This window comes from Enhydra lutris, unplaced genomic scaffold (assembly GCF_002288905.1).
Source record: "Enhydra lutris kenyoni isolate GAN:26980312 unplaced genomic scaffold, ASM228890v2 scaffoldscaffold14, whole genome shotgun sequence".
NCBI lineage: Eukaryota > Metazoa > Chordata > Mammalia > Carnivora > Mustelidae > Enhydra > Enhydra lutris.
Window position 1 is genome coordinate 11,429,748 of NW_019154098.1, and position 16,918 is coordinate 11,446,665.

The 16,918-nt window shown below is 46.0% G+C and overlaps 1 protein-coding gene across 3 annotated transcripts in view; it reads left to right on the forward strand.

Annotated features, from left to right (window-relative positions):
* The window catches only part of LOC111146849 (ArfGAP with SH3 domain, ankyrin repeat and PH domain 1), a 353,910-nt gene that overhangs the window by 93,606 nt on the left and 243,386 nt on the right, over positions 1–16,918 (forward strand). Inside the window, exon 2 of one of the 3 annotated variants that reach the window (XM_022502556.1) lies at positions 14,353–14,582. The exons of the other annotated variants lie outside the window; for them this stretch is intronic. Coding sequence (XP_022358264.1) covers positions 14,469–14,582 — 114 coding nt within the window. The 5' untranslated portion in view covers positions 14,353–14,468. The remainder of the gene's footprint in view (positions 1–14,352; positions 14,583–16,918) is intronic. 3 annotated transcript variants of the gene reach the window in all.

Consider the following 16,918-nt stretch of genomic DNA (forward strand, 5'->3'; position numbering starts at 1 on the left):
GGAGTCATTGGGATAACATTCTTGGAGGAGGGTCCCCCTTCTTATTTGCTGAACGCACATCTGTTGCTACTGCTGGGTGCTCTTTCTTGGACCTTTCCTGTATGCAGAGTACTTTAATTGAGCAGTTCATTTTTATGAAGTGCTTGCTGTGTCACATACTCTTCTAAGTTAACCACATTTCCTTGTTTAAACCTCACAGCCACCATAGGAGGTAGGTACGGTTCCATGTCTAGCACTGCCACTTACTAACTGCCACTTACTAACTGCCATTTGGGGCAAGTTACTTGACATCTCTGTGCCTGAGGCGCCTGTCGCCAGCATCACCTGTGAATGGGTGCATTCTTCTCAGCTGTAATGTTTATACTGTCCTTTTGCATGGGGCTCTTGTGAGGAGTGGGAAGATTCAAGTGAAGGATCATGAGCTCCATCATGGCCTGATCCCCCAGTGCCACAGCACGTGACCCAGGACGAGCCACTTCGCCCCTCTGGCCCTGTTTCTCCAGGGGCCGAGTACGTATTGCAGGGATGGTTGGGAGGCTGGACAGAGATCTGGCCTCTGGGCACCGTATGCGCTGCATTTTGGCACATGGTACTTGTTCAGTGTAAATGGTAGCTGTAAACTCAGGCCACTCCATGGGGAGGCCCTCCCCACAGTTTTATGTGTACATTAGATTATAGGTTCATGGAGGTCCTGTTAGTCAGGCTGGCCACTATACTAACTTAGGACAGAATGTTTTGGCGGAAGGGGAGTTTTCAGGTTGGGAGCAGAGGAAAGGTAAAAGGTTATTATGAAAAAAACAGTTAATACAAGAAAAGAGATGTTACAGAAGCTCGAGAAGTTGTAGGTAGGGTTCGGCCAGCCTTTAGTACTTTAATTTTCATGGGATGGAAGGAAACTTTCCACCTACCAGCTCTATACACACCCAGCTCTTACCTCCCTTCCACTTTTTTTTTTTTTTTTTAAAGTAATCTGTGCACCCACTGTGGGGCTTGAACTCACAACCTAGAGATCAGGAGTCACCTGCTCTACCAACTGAGCCAGCAGGGCGCCCCCAGCTTTTATTTCCTGATAGGACTCTAGTTCTGTTTTAGTTTAAGCTGCTAAAAATACTTCAGACCAGGTAGCTTACAAACTACAGAAATTTGTTTCTCTTCGTTCTGGAGGCTGGAAGTCCAAGGTCAGGATGGTTGGTCTCTTGTGTGGGCCCTCTTCTGGCTTTGTTTTAGTCTCACATGGTGGAAGGGACAGGGAGTTTCTATGAGGTCCCTTTTATGTCGCACTAATCCCATTCATGAGGGCTCCAACATCATGACATAATTATGTCCCAAAGACCTCACCTCCTCTAACACCACCACACTGGGAAGTTAGGGTTTCAACATACGACTTTGGGGCGGGGGTGGGGTGGGGTGAGGTTGGGGTGCAAACTTTTAGTCCATTGCAATAACATTTGGGGGAGGGTTCTGTTAGTTTTCATAGACATGTTAGGATTTAATTATGTGGGGAGGACTAGATGCTTAATTAGCATTCAGGATTTATAATAGAATTTATCTTTGAAGTGTATTCATTTTTGTTACATGGTACAGACTTATTTCTGAATAAGTGCCATGTTGCATTATCACTGAGGGGCATCAGAGACAAGGGGTTGGTGGTATAGGAAATGAACCCAGCTCCTAGTTATTATAAGAGTTATACCAATTGGTATTTCTTTTTTATTTATTTATTTGATTTTATCTGCAGGGCTTGAACTCACAACCCTGAGGTGAAGACCTAAGCTGATGCTGAACTGACTGAGCCCCCAGGCACCACCCCTTCACTGATATTTGCATAATCTGTTTGCAGCACGCACCATTCATTTGGAGTTAATCTGATCATTGTCATAATTAGATGCCAGATCAGACTTTAGCTTTAGCTTGGGAAACACATGAACATCTTGTAAAATATATTGGAATCCATTTTGTCCTTTTACTGGCCGGTGCCATTATTTCCTGTTGACTGGCCAGGCCTTTCCTGATTTGTTGATAGAAGTTTTGGAGTGAGTTGGACTGCTGAGCTCTTTGTCATTCCTCCCATTATAAAGGTTCTCCAGGTATGGTCTTGGGGACTGTGGTGGTCTTGGAGCCTTTTCAGAGACTCTGTGGGTCAAAACTATTTTTTAACCATACTGAAGGCATTATTTCTTCCCCTTTTTCACTTTTATTCTGTCAGAAATGTATAGTAGAATTTTCTGGAGGCCAGGTGATGGGTGACAGTGTCATCTTCTGACAGCTATTGACATTTGTGGTTTTGAGTTTGGACTATTTTCTGTTTTAATTTTTACTGCAGCCAATATCAATAGATAGAACCTACTTTACAAGAGTAACCAAACATCTTTGGGATCTTTTAAATTTTTTAGGAATGTAAACGGATCCTAAGACCCTAAAGTTTGAGAACCATTTCTCTATGGGGCAGAGGCCACTGCATGGTTCACCGGCCAGCCAGTGAAGGAGCCTCGCATGAACCAGGTGTCTGCCCTGGTCTCAGGTGCCCTCCCTGGGCCTAGAGCATTAAGGCTCTTTCTCCTGGCAGGGGACACTGGGCCTGGCAGTCTCCCTGACTTACATGTCCTGTGTAGACCTCCATGCCTGTTTTCTTTCCTTTATACCAGGGGGCCTTTTTTTTTTTCTGTAGAGGAAGTCCTTTTAGCTTGTCTTCCTTGAGGCACGGTATCTCTTATGATACACGTAATTTCAGTGAATACATAAAGAATTTGGAGACAGAGGACGAGGGCATAGTGGAGTGGTGCATTTGTATCCCTTCTGGCAGCGGTTCTGCAAGGCTTGTTTTCAGAACGAAAACAAACGAGCAGTTGTGGAGTTAGACGATTTTCTTCAGAAATTCAGTGATATATCCATGAGATAAAATGTTGGACATTGCAGTTTTTCTGGTGATTTTCATCACAGAACGTCAGAATTCTTCCATTGACTCTGTCGTGGTCTGCATGGTAGAACTTCAAAGGCACCAAGTCTGCTCTTACAGACTCTTCCCTTTTTTTCCTCCTTCCTCTCAGTGGTTTGCTGTGAGATCATTCCTTCCCCCTATTTTTTTCTGGTTTGAAATTCTTCTTTCTTCTGACACATTAGAGGTGTAGACCACAGAACAGTGCTAAGTGTCAGCCTCCATCTGATAAGAAGAAAGAATGGTTCGGGATCTCTACAAAGCCCCTTTGTCTGCAACAGCTTATGATACTTCTTGGTGAAGCCTTGGATACTCAGCCCTGTGTCCTAGGTAACCATCGAGGCACCCAACACCTCCATATTTGTTGCTGATTCATAGGCCCGTCTTTGTCTAGGCAATAACTAGATTAAAATCTACAGAATCACCATGTCTTGCCAATTTTTTGTTTAAACTAGCTTACTTAGTGCCCCCACCTTTTTTTAAAGATTTATTTGAGAGAGAGAGAGTGCGTGCACATGAGGGGGTAGAGGCAGAGGGAGAGGGGATATTAAGCAGGCTCCACGCGGAGCTCAAAGCCTGACTTAGGCCTTAATCCTCTGAGCCCAAGATCACCACCTGAGCCAAAACCAAGTGTTGGTCGCTTAACTTACTTGCCATCCAGACGCCCCACTCGGTGCCTTTTTAAAGACTATGTGTGGCTTGTTAAGTATTTGTTGAAGGAATAGATCATTCACTGGCCTCTTTCTCCATTTGGGGTCAGCCTGAGACCACAGGACCCCCCTCAAAGTTAGGTATTTATTCAGCAGCTGGGGCTTCAGAGAAAGAGACTGCTGGTACCAGCACTCCACTGCCCTGCTCTTGTTCCAAGCAGTTCTGCTCTGGCCCCAAACTCACATGCTTCACTCAGCCAAAGAAGGGCCCTGCAGGTGGTGAGCTCACCCTTATTGGAAAAGGCAGTTCAGTGATGTATGTTGTTAATCTGATGCGCCCCATGGAGCTCTGATCTTTTTACCCTGGGAAATTACTGGTAAATTCCTCCCAGTTACACTTAGAATACCTCTCAGCCTATATTTTTTCCATCTAGTTATTGTACAAGTATATTTTAGTGCTCTGTTTACATGTGTTGTGTGCCCTGAGCACCGGTCTGGTTGGTGTACCTTTGTTTTGGGTTAGTTCTAAGCAGTTGGAGCAGGGTGCCCATTCAGTGGGTATCTTTGTTTCTATTTACCTGAGTTCCTCACTGCAGGGTCTCCCAGCCCAGCATGGGTCATACAAACAAATGGACCACAACCCAGATCCAGAATGAATGAATATACATGTGTGTTGCCTGAGAGCATTGGCCTGCATCCAGCTTTTTCTTATTAACACATTAATGTTAGGAAGTTGACCTGATTGGGCACCTCAGGGAGACGGTGACCCCAAAGAGAAGAGCTGGGACATAACGAGAGGTTTGTGTAGTGGCATTTGTTTCTGGATGATTCAAGTAGGAAGGATACAGAAGGATGTTTTTGCATTCATGTGATTCTTTCCCATTCATTCAGGCTCTGTCTCTGTCTCCTTCCTTCTGTTACTCTTTCCTTTCTGATCCTGGCTGCACTGTGTGTGGTTGTTGTCATTGTTAACTGATGAGTAAATTCTAGGACCTGTGCAGACTCAGCTTTAGTGTAAATAGTTGAGCTGGATCTTAAACTCTTCTTCTCCTGACCCCTGAGCTTTGTTCTCTTTCCATTACCCAAGTCGGAAAGCTAGGAGGGAGAGCAGACCACTGTGGTGCCCTCTTCCCAGTGTAGAGGGAGTGCCTTCTTGCATGTGGGGAGTGCTCTGACCACTGAGTCATTTCCCTAAAAGCAGGCCTTGTGAGTTAAGTTTGCTGCCTTATGCTTAGTTGCTGGTGGCTTCTACGTGGCTGACTTTTCTGGAAGAATACAACTGTTCCTGTTTATGTTTGTTCTTGCAGGGCTAGTGATTTCTTACTAGAAGTGTTACGGACTTTTCTTGTTCTGGTGCCAAATTGTGGACTTTGGTGAACAGATATGGTATGTGTTTTTTGTTTGCATTGGCTGTTAAAAAAACCCCATCATCGCTGATAACGTTTTTCAAGCTTCCCACAGGGTATTTGTCAAGCCCTTTGCAGTAAGAGGGAAGCTTCCCTGTCGCGGTCCGTTTATTGCATTAGTGATTTTAGTTGAGTGCTATTTAATTATTGATGTTTTATTGAAGACTTGGTTTGGCCAACAGAAGTAAGCAGCCTGACTGCGAAGAGATCCTTTTGTCCCTGTTGCCAGGCCAGAACCATCGGCACGCTGTGATAGGCAGGCTCAGCGACTGCCTCTGAGTGTCTGGGGTAAGTTCAGTCTTTGCTGAAGTCCTCCAGCTGCTTTCTTATGGTGAGACGTGAGGAGATTTTTGCCTCTAACTGGAGCTCTTTGATGGAGAAATAGTTCCTCTTAAATGTTCTCTGGTGGTTTCATTTGGGGTTTAACATCATTCCCGCTGAGTAATGTCTGGATTGGGTGTAGAGTAAAATTTCCCTCTCTGGCTCTCCAGCATCTTTTACTGAGGATGCAAGTAGGTACTTTTTTGGGTTTTTTTGTTTGTTTTTCTAAAAGATTTTATTTAGAGAGAGAGAGAGGAAGAGAGCAACTGGGGGCAGAGGAGAGGGAAAGAATGAAAATCTTAAGCAGACTCCTTGCTGAGCACAGAGCCTCACGTGGGGCTCAGTCTCATGATCCTAAGGTCATGACCTGAGCTGAAATCAAGAGCCAAACGTTTAACCAACTGAGCCACCTGGGCGCCCTGCACATAAGTACTTTTTGGTTTGATAACTAATACCACAATGAAGACTGTCAGAAAGTTGTTCCCCCTTGGTTGGCTTTACCATGCTCAGCCCAGATCACGAGAGGATTGCAGGTTTCCTGAATCCTTCTGTTGCATCACCTTGTAGATGCTGACTTGCCTCTTTGTTATTTCTTGTAAATACCATATTCGGTGCACAGGAGATATTCATCACAGATTGGGCCCTTCAGTTTGTCTTGTCTTTATGCAGCTTGCTTTGAATGAGTCTCCAAGACACAGGCCAGTGTTTCTCAGACTTTAACATGCACACAAGTCATCTGGGGAATTTGTTCAAATGCTTCTTCTCATTTAGCATGTTGGGGGTAGGGCCCAATATTCTGCATTCCTAACAGGCCGTCACGTGTTGCTGCTGGTCTGCCAACCACACTGTGAGTAGCAAGGATGGGAACCGTTGATGCTTACGTGTGTACATGTAGGCTCACACACACAGACACACATGCAGGCGCCTGCAGTGGTGAAGCGTGAGGCAGGCATCACTGCCGTGGGTTGCTTGATCATTCCCTTCTCTCAACACACATTTATCTTGGGTCATGCTAGTGGGAGGAATGGTTGTTTTCAGAGGGCTGCTTCTGAGGCTTCTTTCTGTGGTATTTTGATCACAGGTGTCTGTGTCTGGTGGGCAGCGATGGGATGGCATGTGGAGGCAAGCAGTTTCCATTGCATGCGTCTTGTCCCCATTCTGGGCCTCCAGTTCCCGTATCTCTGTTGGAAGTCTCATGCTTTATAATCTTAAAGCGCCTGGAGTTCACGCTTACTTTTAACATCCTGAAAACTTCCTGCAAGTCATGGCTGAGACCAGCTGGCCAGCACCGTAAAAGAATTAAGTTTTCTTCACAGTTGTACCCACCTCTTGTTTGGGCTCACACTTTTGAGTAGTAGTTACTCCTGGTGTGTTCACAGGCCTTTCTCATGAGCTGGGGTACCTAGCTGACCTCTGATGTCTCTCCCTGGCCGGTGAGCCCCGGGAGTCACCAGTGGGGTGGGATGGAGAACGCATCCCTAGCTGCAGGGACTGCTGCATCCCCGTCACCATGAGAGGTCCAGCAGGCCTAGAATCCACTTTCCAGCCCTTTCTGTATCCTCTTCCATGTGGGTGGTATATATGCTCCAGATAATTTGACTTCCAGCTTTGGATCACAGTATTTCCATACACACGACACATGAATAGGACGATTCCTGTCGTTTGCTTTGCCAGTTATGAGTAGAAATAAGTGTGGCCAGCCATAGTTTGAATCTGATGGACCTGGGTTTGGGTCCTGACCGTGTGACTCACTATTTGTCAGTTTGCTGCACCTCTCTGTGCCTTCGTTTCTTTGGGCCTTAGTTTCTCTATCTGTAAAATAGGGCTCCTACATGGACCTTGTGTAAAAGAATGGATGGGATCGATGGGTTGCATTAACTGTGTGAATGCCTGGTGGACAATCTGCTTCCTGATAAGTGTCTGATTAATGGTCCTTCTGGTGGTGATGAAGATGGTCACTTTCCCCAAGTGAAAAGAAAGGGAACCAGCCAGAGATCCCCATGTGGGACAGATAATGCTCACAGTAGGGGAGGAAGCAGTGGGCAGGAAGTATGCTTGAATTCTCTGGGCCCCAGTTCACTCTGAGAGAAGGAGAGAATCAGCCATCTCTTTGCTGCTTGTGTCTGTGATAGAGCAGTGAGAAGGACAATTCTGGGAATGATAGTGAGCACAGGAAGGTAGTGAAGGAAGGGAGAGAGGCCTGATATTTTGAAAGGGAAGGGTGAACATCTGATACATGCTTGGGTAATCTGAAGGGAAGGTTTATTATTGATACAAGTATTTTGTTAGTAAGGTGATTGTTCCTAATCATGTTGCTATTTTATTTTTTTTTTAAGATTGTATTTATTTATTTGACAGAGATCACAAGTAGGCAGAGAGGCAGGCAGAGAGAGAGAGGAGGAAGCAGGCTCCCTGCTGAGCAGGGAGCCCGATGTGGGGCTCGATCCCAGGACTCTGGGATCATGACCCGAACCGAAGGCAGAGGCTTTAACCCACTGAGCCGCCCAGGCGCCCCATGTTGCTGTTTTATGTCAGTCAGCAGAGAGCTGTTGGCGTTTGAGAGAGATGCTCAGTTCTTCCAGAGTCTGAAAAGGGATTTTTGTTGATGCTCTAGTATGAAAAGTACTCTGTGATGTATTATGGGGCTGCCAAGAGTGTGAAAGGAACAGGCAGTCACTACACACCTGAAATGTAATAGATCTTTCATTCATTCTGTGTTTTGTTTGCTCTGAATTGTTAAATAAAAGTTTATTTTGGTCACATGCCACAGCTAGAAGTAATTTTTTGTGTCATCAGAGTGGTTTGCTATAGGGCATGAAGTTCCATTAAAATTTGGTGACTCGTGCTCCGGTTTAAAAGTGAAACACAGACCACGTAAGGTGTTTCCTGAACTCCTGCGGCATCTGAGGAGAGTGCATCACAGCGCTGGGGAGGCTGGGGTTTGGAAAGGAATGAAGAGCCGGCGCTCTGTGATAGCATTTCATCACAGCCACGACTTTTTCCATTACCCAACAAGTGTGCTTGATGCACCCAGTTTCTGTTACCTGGAAATGAAGGTGTAGTTCTTTACATGTGGGCCTCAGTAGCTTCCTGCCTTCATGGGATAATGTCCCTCTGCCCTCCTTTTCTGCTGCCCTGAAGAAGCCAAAGCAACTTGAAAGTTTCTTGCTGTTTCACGTGTCCTTGCCTTCTCCCTGCTAGATGAGCACCTGCTCCTCTTTCTGGACTGAGCTCAGTTGTCACCATCTAGAAGTGATCTTTCCTAACTGTTCTTTGTTCCTTGCCCTTACGCACATGAGACCCCTCCACACCCCACCCCACCCCATGCTGCCTCACAGCCTTGCTTGTGGCTGCGCAATTCCTATAGTCACAGCTTCTTTGGGACAACACCATGCCCATTACAGCCAGTAGTCTGTGATAGTTTCATTTTATCGATATGAACAGTGAAAATGTTAATCTTTGGTATCGCAACTATTGGATATAAACTTTTCTGCTTCAGGATGGGAAATGCCCTGCAATCACTTTTTATCTTTTTTATAGCCATGTGTATCTGTGACAGAAATAAAGAAGAATGTGAAAACCACCTATAATCACATCATCTAAATATGATCGAAGTGGATATTTTGGTGTGCAACTCTTTGGAGAATTACCTTTTAGATAATCCAGCTGGCTTGGACTGGGAAGAGTACATAGGAGGTGAGGGTGGGCAAGAGGGTAAAGTAGATGCAAAAGTGTCGTATCATTTCCCCTTGAGGTTTGACAGCCACTTGGCCAAACAGAGCTTGACATGGCTTGGCCTCCAGCTGAAAGTTCGGCATCAAAGATTGAACCGTTTTGTGCAGAATCTTTGTGAATGTTGTTATTGTTGATTCTTTCTGTAATGTGAATGCATTTTTTTTGATAATTTATCACTATGTTATTTTCCCTTTTTAAAAAACATTTCTCTTTAACCACTACAGGTTCCTTATATCTTTGCATAGGAATATTTTCTTGGGGCACCTGGGCGGCTCAGTGGGTTGAGCCTCTGCCTTTGGCTCGGGTCATGATCTCAGGGTCTTGGGTGCTCTGCTCAGCAGGGAGCCTGCTTCCCCCTCTCTCTCTGCCTGCCTCTCTGCCTACTTGTGATCTCCCTCTCTCTCTCTCTCTGTGAAATAAATAAATAAATAAATAATGTTAAAAAAATATATTTTCTTAAGTATTTATTATAAAAAATGAAACAAAAATTAAGCCCACCATGCTGTGTATGCCTTCAAGTTGTGGACGGTCATTGGCATGTTCATGGGCCTCCTGTTCTAGGTGGGGAGATTAACAAAGATCACCCTTTCACTTGAAAGAAAGTAAATTAGGGTGGGATTAACTAGGGAAACAGGCTCTTGCAGCCATTTAGAAGAAGAAGAAAAAAAAAACACCAGAGTTTTTTTAATAAGGAAAGTTCTTTCTGCATTCTGGAGTACTTCCAGACACATTGCTATTGATGTTGAATTCCATTTTGGCTTTGGAATTACAAAGTTTTTCAAGTGTGGGAGCAAAATTACTTGTTCTTTGTGTTATTTTTATGTGACAGTGTACAAATAACAATGCCATAAACTAAATTACCATCCCATAGTCGCAGAAAGTAACATAAAAGTGGGTATTTAATTTGAAATGGAATTGAATATTCAAAAAGTGCAGGTGGTGTGGATGGGTTTACGGATAAACTTGGGTTTCCTTTCTCAGCAGAGGACAAGAGAGCTAGAGCATTTCATTATGCCGGCTGCCAGTGGTGATGGGGATGTAGGCAGATCTGCAGGGGTGAGAGCTTACAGTGTCTTCCTTGGAAGCACCTTAACCATGTAGAGCAGAAGCAGGATGGTTCACACAAAGCTCTGACAAATCAGATTGTTTCATCAGAGTTGAACAGAAATTTCCAGATTTGGGTCTTGAATTTTTTACTCTATGACCCAAATGAAATAAACCGAGAAGGCTCAAAGAGATGCTTTTACTGTTGGATTTGAAATAGTAGGCATAGCAATGTCTTCTGCTCTCTGTGTAAACCCTGTGATTCATTGTATCCTATCACACCGTCTGGAATTAGTGGTCCTGAGAAAGCGGACCTAGACTTCAGGGCCGCAGAAGTCTCCAGGGACCTACTCTGTGGTTCTCCCCCACCCCCAGTCCCAGCCCCAGCTATCTCTCTTTCTGGCTTTTGTGGATTCTGATCATTCTTCCCACTTGATGTGCACTGTGTGTGTGTGTGTGTGTGTGTGTGTGTATGCGTGCACGCACATACGTGCATGCCTAAATATGTCATGTATTGGGTTGTGGGAGTGTATGTTTTTAAAGTGCTTTGCTTGTACTTAATATATCTTTCAAAGATTTTATTTATTTTATTTGAAAGAGAGAGAGAGAGGCACAGTGAGAGAGCATGAGAGGGGAGGTCAAAGGGAGAAGCAGACTCCCCATGGAGCTGGGAGATTGATGTGGGACTCGATCCCAGGACTACATGATCATGACCTGAGCTGAAGGCAATCGCTTAACCAACTGAGCCAACCAGACACCCTAATATTGTTAATAATAATGACAGATGCACCATCATGAGAGTTTGGTGTCTCTCATAGGTACCAGCCACTCTGCTAAACTATTTGTATGTTTATCTCGTATTTTCCTCATAACATCTGAGATGAATGAGCAAGTTACTGTGCTTTTACAAGTTTAGTTTTTACATACTGAAGCTGAGAGATTAGTAACTCTTTGCACTCATAAAGGCACTAATAAAGGTTGGATCTCCTGTCTGCCAGGTCTACAGCCTGTGGGCTTAACTGCTGTGTTTGCCTGATTCCCTGACACCTCAGTGTAAGTTGTTGTCAGGGGCTTCCTGGCCAGTTGAGTATGGGCAGTCATTGGAGGGCTTTGAATGCTAACTCACTGTGTGACTCTATTTTGCTTACTGTCTGGGCTCATTTGCCTCTGGTGCCCAGGGAGGTGAAGTAAACTGACCATGTGGACACAGTAAGGGATGCTCAGAACCAGTGTTCTTTCCTCTCCACAGGCTGCCCACCCTCCCATCCCCACCCTAGAATCCTTGCTCTGGATTTGGCACTTCTGTCACAGCTCAAGAGGGATGGGTCTGAGAGCAAGATGACATTGCAGTGTCAACTGACCTTCTAAGATGTGGTCCAGAGGGCGATAAGTGCCCTTTCCTCTCAGAGTAGCCACAGCCCTCATCTCTTCCTTAACTAAAACATCCCTCCCTTCCTCCTTAATACTGGCATCCTCCACACTTAAATTGTGCATTAAATGCCCGTGAATGTGTGCCTTCTAGGTTCTAAGTCCTTTATATTTCTGTCTGTTCTTTACATTGATCTGCTGGGCAGTTGTCTCACCCTGAGTTTGCAGCCAGGGAACGTGGGCTTTGGCAAGACTTGTCTGGCAAAGGTCACCGATTTAAAAAAAAAAAAAAAAAAAAAGGCAGAAGCAGGTTTTGAACCCCGATCTTTCAGATGCCAAAGTTTATTTTTTAGCGCATCTACCAAGCTACTGCTGAGGGAAAAAGTGAAGGTCAAAGTGGGAGTAGGTTTGTTGGTACCTTCAGGAGCACCCTCATAGGACTGTAGAATATTGGATTCAACATGTTCTTCATGGCTTCATGTATAATTTTCAACTTGGGGTACTTTTTTAGACTCAAAATGGATGTATATAAAGACAGGCAGAATTCCCAGAAGATGACAAAAAATAAACCATGGGTGTATTTGATAGAGCCCTATATCCCCCCCCCCCCCCCCGCAAGACATATATACACGTTTAATGTGGGAGTGAAAACAGTGATCCATCATCAAGCTTCCCCACAGGACAGATTCCTTTTGGCAATATAAATCTTACATGCTCAGGAAGGCCTCACATCAGACTAAGTTTGTTTTAATTTGATTCTGACATCTTTTGAACACCTCCTGCGTGCCTGGTCTGTGGTAGATGCTGAGAGCGTGACAGAAGGAATTAGACATGACATCTGCTTAATCGGTGTTCACCGGGCCGGTGTTCACAGGTGACTGAGGACCGGGGTAGGGCGCAGAGTTTAACAGTGATGTAGCCTGGACTGTGCTCAGTGCTGTGATGATGTGATTGCTCTGGGAATACAAATGAAGCCACTCCTAGTGCCTCCTGCAGGGATGATGGAATGTTCTCTCTGACCTACACCATGAAGGATAGAGGAGTAGAACATTCCAGATGGAGGATACCTTTGAGCCAAGGCCCAAAGTGGGAAAGTCCACGGTAGAATGGAGGCTTCCATTATTAGAGGGGCGGTAGGGGTCAGCATCCCCTTGGCAGTGGTGCTAGCTTTATTTCATGCGTATTCAGTGTGATTTGATGAAACAGTCAATCTCTCTCTGTCTCCTTCTCTCTGTCTTTCTCTGTTAAATGCCTTTTATGTTTTATGTTTTGTTGGGATGTGTGTGGGAGAGATTCATTTCCAGCTGGGTCCAGCTGCAATGAAAATGTCCTATTTGATAGATTATGGAATTAGATTACAGCCATCTCTCCCTGAAAGCTGGGGTACTAGCTATAACATCAAACTTCCCTCCCTTTGGGGGCAGGACAGGAGGGAAGTGGTGATTTAGGGCTGCTGGGTGTGTTGACTTGAAAATTATTTGAACAAACAGGGTTGTATTGCTCCATTTAATTAATAAATATGACTCCTCACTAAGCCATCAGGGTTTCCTCCAAGGATATGACTTGAGGATGGCGTGGTCTGAAGCCGCCCCAGTGGAGAAGTATGGCATTATCATAGATGGGTTAGAAGGAATTATTGAAAGAATTAACACACTTGTGTGACTTTATTTCGTCCCTGTTTCAGAGCAGCAGCTGCTGCTGCTGCTGCTTCTTCTTCTTTTAAATAGAAAGGACTCTCAACTCTTTGAAGTTTGGAAGCATCTGGAGTTTTTAGTTAGCTACACAGTCAGTGGGAGTCAGTAACATTTGCAGGGGAGATCTGCAGGTAGCAGATCAGTGTCACCGTGGAACTAGAGCGAGTTGCATGGCACCCACCCCATGACCTTCTATGTCTGTCAGAGGAGAAAGACAACAGATACAGACCCGCTGACCTCAGAGAGCCTCTTACACATTAGCCCCTCGGAAGTGGAGTGAGTCAGTCCAAGTCTTAGATTCTTGCTCTGCACTTGGCGGTGTAGCAGCCATGCGAGTGTGCAGAGTCATGAGTGAAAGGAGCCAAGTCCACACTGCAGAGCTCTGTAGTGTCCTCCACAAGGGCGGTTCCCAGCCACATCTGCCCCACAGCTGGCTGAGTGGTGAGGGAGGAGTGACAGACACCAGCATCATAACAGAGCAGGACATTGTTTTGTAGACGTGGCCTAGGGAGCTGTTGTCCATCAGAGAAGCAGTGACGGTGGGAGTCGGACCATGTCAGCCTCCGGACAATTGGGGAGCTCACACACCCCACGTACTGAGTTCAGTGTGAAGAAGAGGCACCTACCATCTGCGTCTGGACTGAAAGGAGGTGTCTCAGAAGCAAGTCCTCAAGGGGATGATATAAGCAGATGCCATATTCCAACTATGAGAGAGCAGGTCAAGGAAGGTGTTGGCCTGGATTTCAGGCTAGTCTGGGAGGCCCTGCGTCTTCTACCTGTAAGAACCTACACTGAACCATAACTGATCAATTTGGTTTTTACAGCGTTTTTGCCTCGCTGCTCGTCTTCCTCTCAGAAATAGCTGGGTGCAGCGTTGTGTGCTCGGGGTGGTTGGTGCCTGGGGCCTACCACAGAGCTTGGAACATTTTTTCTTTTGCTTGGCTAAATTACAGATAGTTCTTTTTCCTGACTGATTCTGAAAACTAACTCAGGTTTGTTGCAACAAAACTAACAAAGGTTAAGTCACCTGTGCTTTCACTACTTTGGAAACTGGGGGCCACCACTGTGGTTAAGAGCACACAGGTTTTGGTCTGCTAGCCCTGGTCTTGACTGTCTGATGGCCCGCATGGCGCCAGTTGTGTGAACTCAGGCAGGGTCCCTTCCGCTTCCCTGTGGCATGGTCAGTTCCTTCTCTGCAGAGTACCAGTCTCCGAGAAACATCATGACAGTGGGTGAGAAATGCATGCTCTGCGAAGTGCTCAGTGAATGTGCACCCACAGCAGGAGTAGTAGAACTGAGGAAGCAGTAAGGAGAGATGCTCCTGGAGCCTCCAAGGGAGACCACGGCCGATCGCCGCTGCCACACCTCGCTGAGGTCCCGCCATGGCTGTTCAGGAGACGAAGCAGCAGTCTGCGAGGGAAGAGACCAGGTATGTGACTCCCTGAGCCGCAGGTTCACCAACTCTTGAATAGTCTCAGTAGTTTTAATAGCCTAAGGACAAATCCCGGTGGAACCACAATGACATCTTTGTAGAGCGAGAGCCACTCGATGCCTGCGTCTGCGGGCATCCTTCTGCTTATTCCCGACTGAATTGTGTAACCAGATGCAGAGGCTAAGGTGGGGCGGCAGGCACAGTATTCTGACGTGCCTGCCGCTAGCAGGCTGAAGTTCAGATGACTCGGGAAAGGAAGAGATCCTGAAAAAATCGACCACTCTTCATCTCTGAATCTCTTCTGTGGAAACATTTCCAAGGCCCAGAGCTGGGAAACATGCTGTGGAGACATGCATGGAGTTTATGCTTTGCTTTTAAACATCGGGATTATCATAGGAGAGACCGTCTGTTTCTGCACATTTGCCGTTTGGCTGTCCTTGTGCATTCCAGGTTTACAACGTTTACATTCATTTGTTATTTGGGGTGTTTACTCCTTGCTGGCCTCCAAATGTTAGTTCAGTTTGATGAGCAGTGAGTAGGCTGTTCAGCCCACTTTCAGGGGAGAGGGAAATGAAAGTTCTTGCAGCCAGAGCTCAGCGGTGTTGCACTGACTTCCTTTCACATACACCAGTCTGTTCATGGTTTGTATCAAAACCTATATTGTATTTGGGGCGGAAAGTTGCTTGAGGCCCTTTAGCTTCTTTGTACTTAAATTGGGGATCTTAGTGCAGTGCTGACGGATAAAATTAAAGAATGAAGTAGAAAAGTATACACCTTGCAAGCAACTGAATTCTCAGGCTTTGCAAGTAGTAATCCTGATAGTAGGCCTTCAGAGCAAACTCGATTGCATATTCTGTTATGCTTTTCTCTTTCCTCAGCCTCCAGTAGCCAAGGATGTGCTCTGGTCGGTCGGCCGTGAGGTTCTGCATCAGTGTAACCTGCCACTGCCTCTGGAGGCCTTCTGTGATTTCCCACAGCAGTCCTTGCATGTAGAAATAGTGGTGGTGACCAAGGGGACATGCTGTGGAGGCAGGATTTAGGTTACATTAATTGCGTCCATCTCCTCATTCATGAGGTGGGGAAAATGGCAGACCTTCCTGGAAAGCGGTATTGTGAAGCTAGAGTGAGAACATCCCCTGTCAGCTGTGTAGCCTGGCTTGGCTTCCAGCTTAGTGGCCATGGCCACTGCTGCTAACTCTATGATTTGGAGGCACTTCAGTCTCCCTGAACCTCAGTTTTGTCATGTACCATGTGAGGACAAAAAATATCTGTCTCAATAGCAGTTTTGTAAAGAGTAGGTGAGATAATGCTAGAGAAGAATTAGTGTCGCTCCCAACTTGTGTAGGGCACTTGGCCTCTCGGTGGTTTTGACACTTCATTCTGTTCTATGTTCTGTAACCGTGTAGTTATTGACGTGTCAGTCCCCTTGCAGAACCGTGAGCAGAGACCATGCTTTTCGCCGTCTTTGCCCAGAATGCCTTGCTCCACACAGCAGCTCGTCACCCACTGGTCATTCGGACAGGTGTGTGTGTGATCTGACGGAGCACGTGGTTTCGAAACAAGTATGTCTTAACATGCTTATAGGGAGAGCAAGAGGGGGTCAGTGGTACAGATGTTTTTCTCTCAACAAGGACGCTTGAGGTGTGGTTACCCAAATTCACACTAGGTGCGCGCACTCAGCAGCATACTTACTGTGCACTGTTCGAAGTCGGCCTCACTGCTGGCAATCTGTACTACCTGAGCCAAGGTTTAGACATTCGGTTCGCTTTTGGAATACTTTGAAAGAAAAGAGTCCTCCAATATGTCAAATTCTCCTCCCAGTTACAGTTAGGTCCCAGGAAAGAGCGAAGTGTAAACTGGTCTGGGTTTTCAGAAAAGGAAGGGTTGAAAGCCCACACATTAATTTCGACTGCTGCTGTTCACCCACATCTTCCTGCCGACCCCAGCATACCAGGGAAATGCTGGGCCCTGGCTTAATGAGAAAGTCCAGGTGAGGGAAAAACACACTCATCTCCGGAAGGGCCTGTGCCCAGGGCTGCGGGAGGTGGCGGCCGGGCCGGGCTGGGCTGTTGGAGGTTTGTGGTCTCAGCATCAGCCCGTGTTGGATGGGTTCCCTCACGTTGGCTTCACAGAGCCGCCTGTCTGGGTGCCTCTGGCCGCTTGCACTGGACGCCTTCTACTCTCTGCTACCCTTAGCTAAGGAAGCAAGTTGCCACTAGCCAGGGGCTGTTTGCTTTCCAAAGCAGTGCTCTAGCAACAGAGGGGTTAGCATGTGGGCCTTGTCAATGTTTGTTACAAGAACCTTAAGTAGCTGGATACAACAGGTGAAGTTT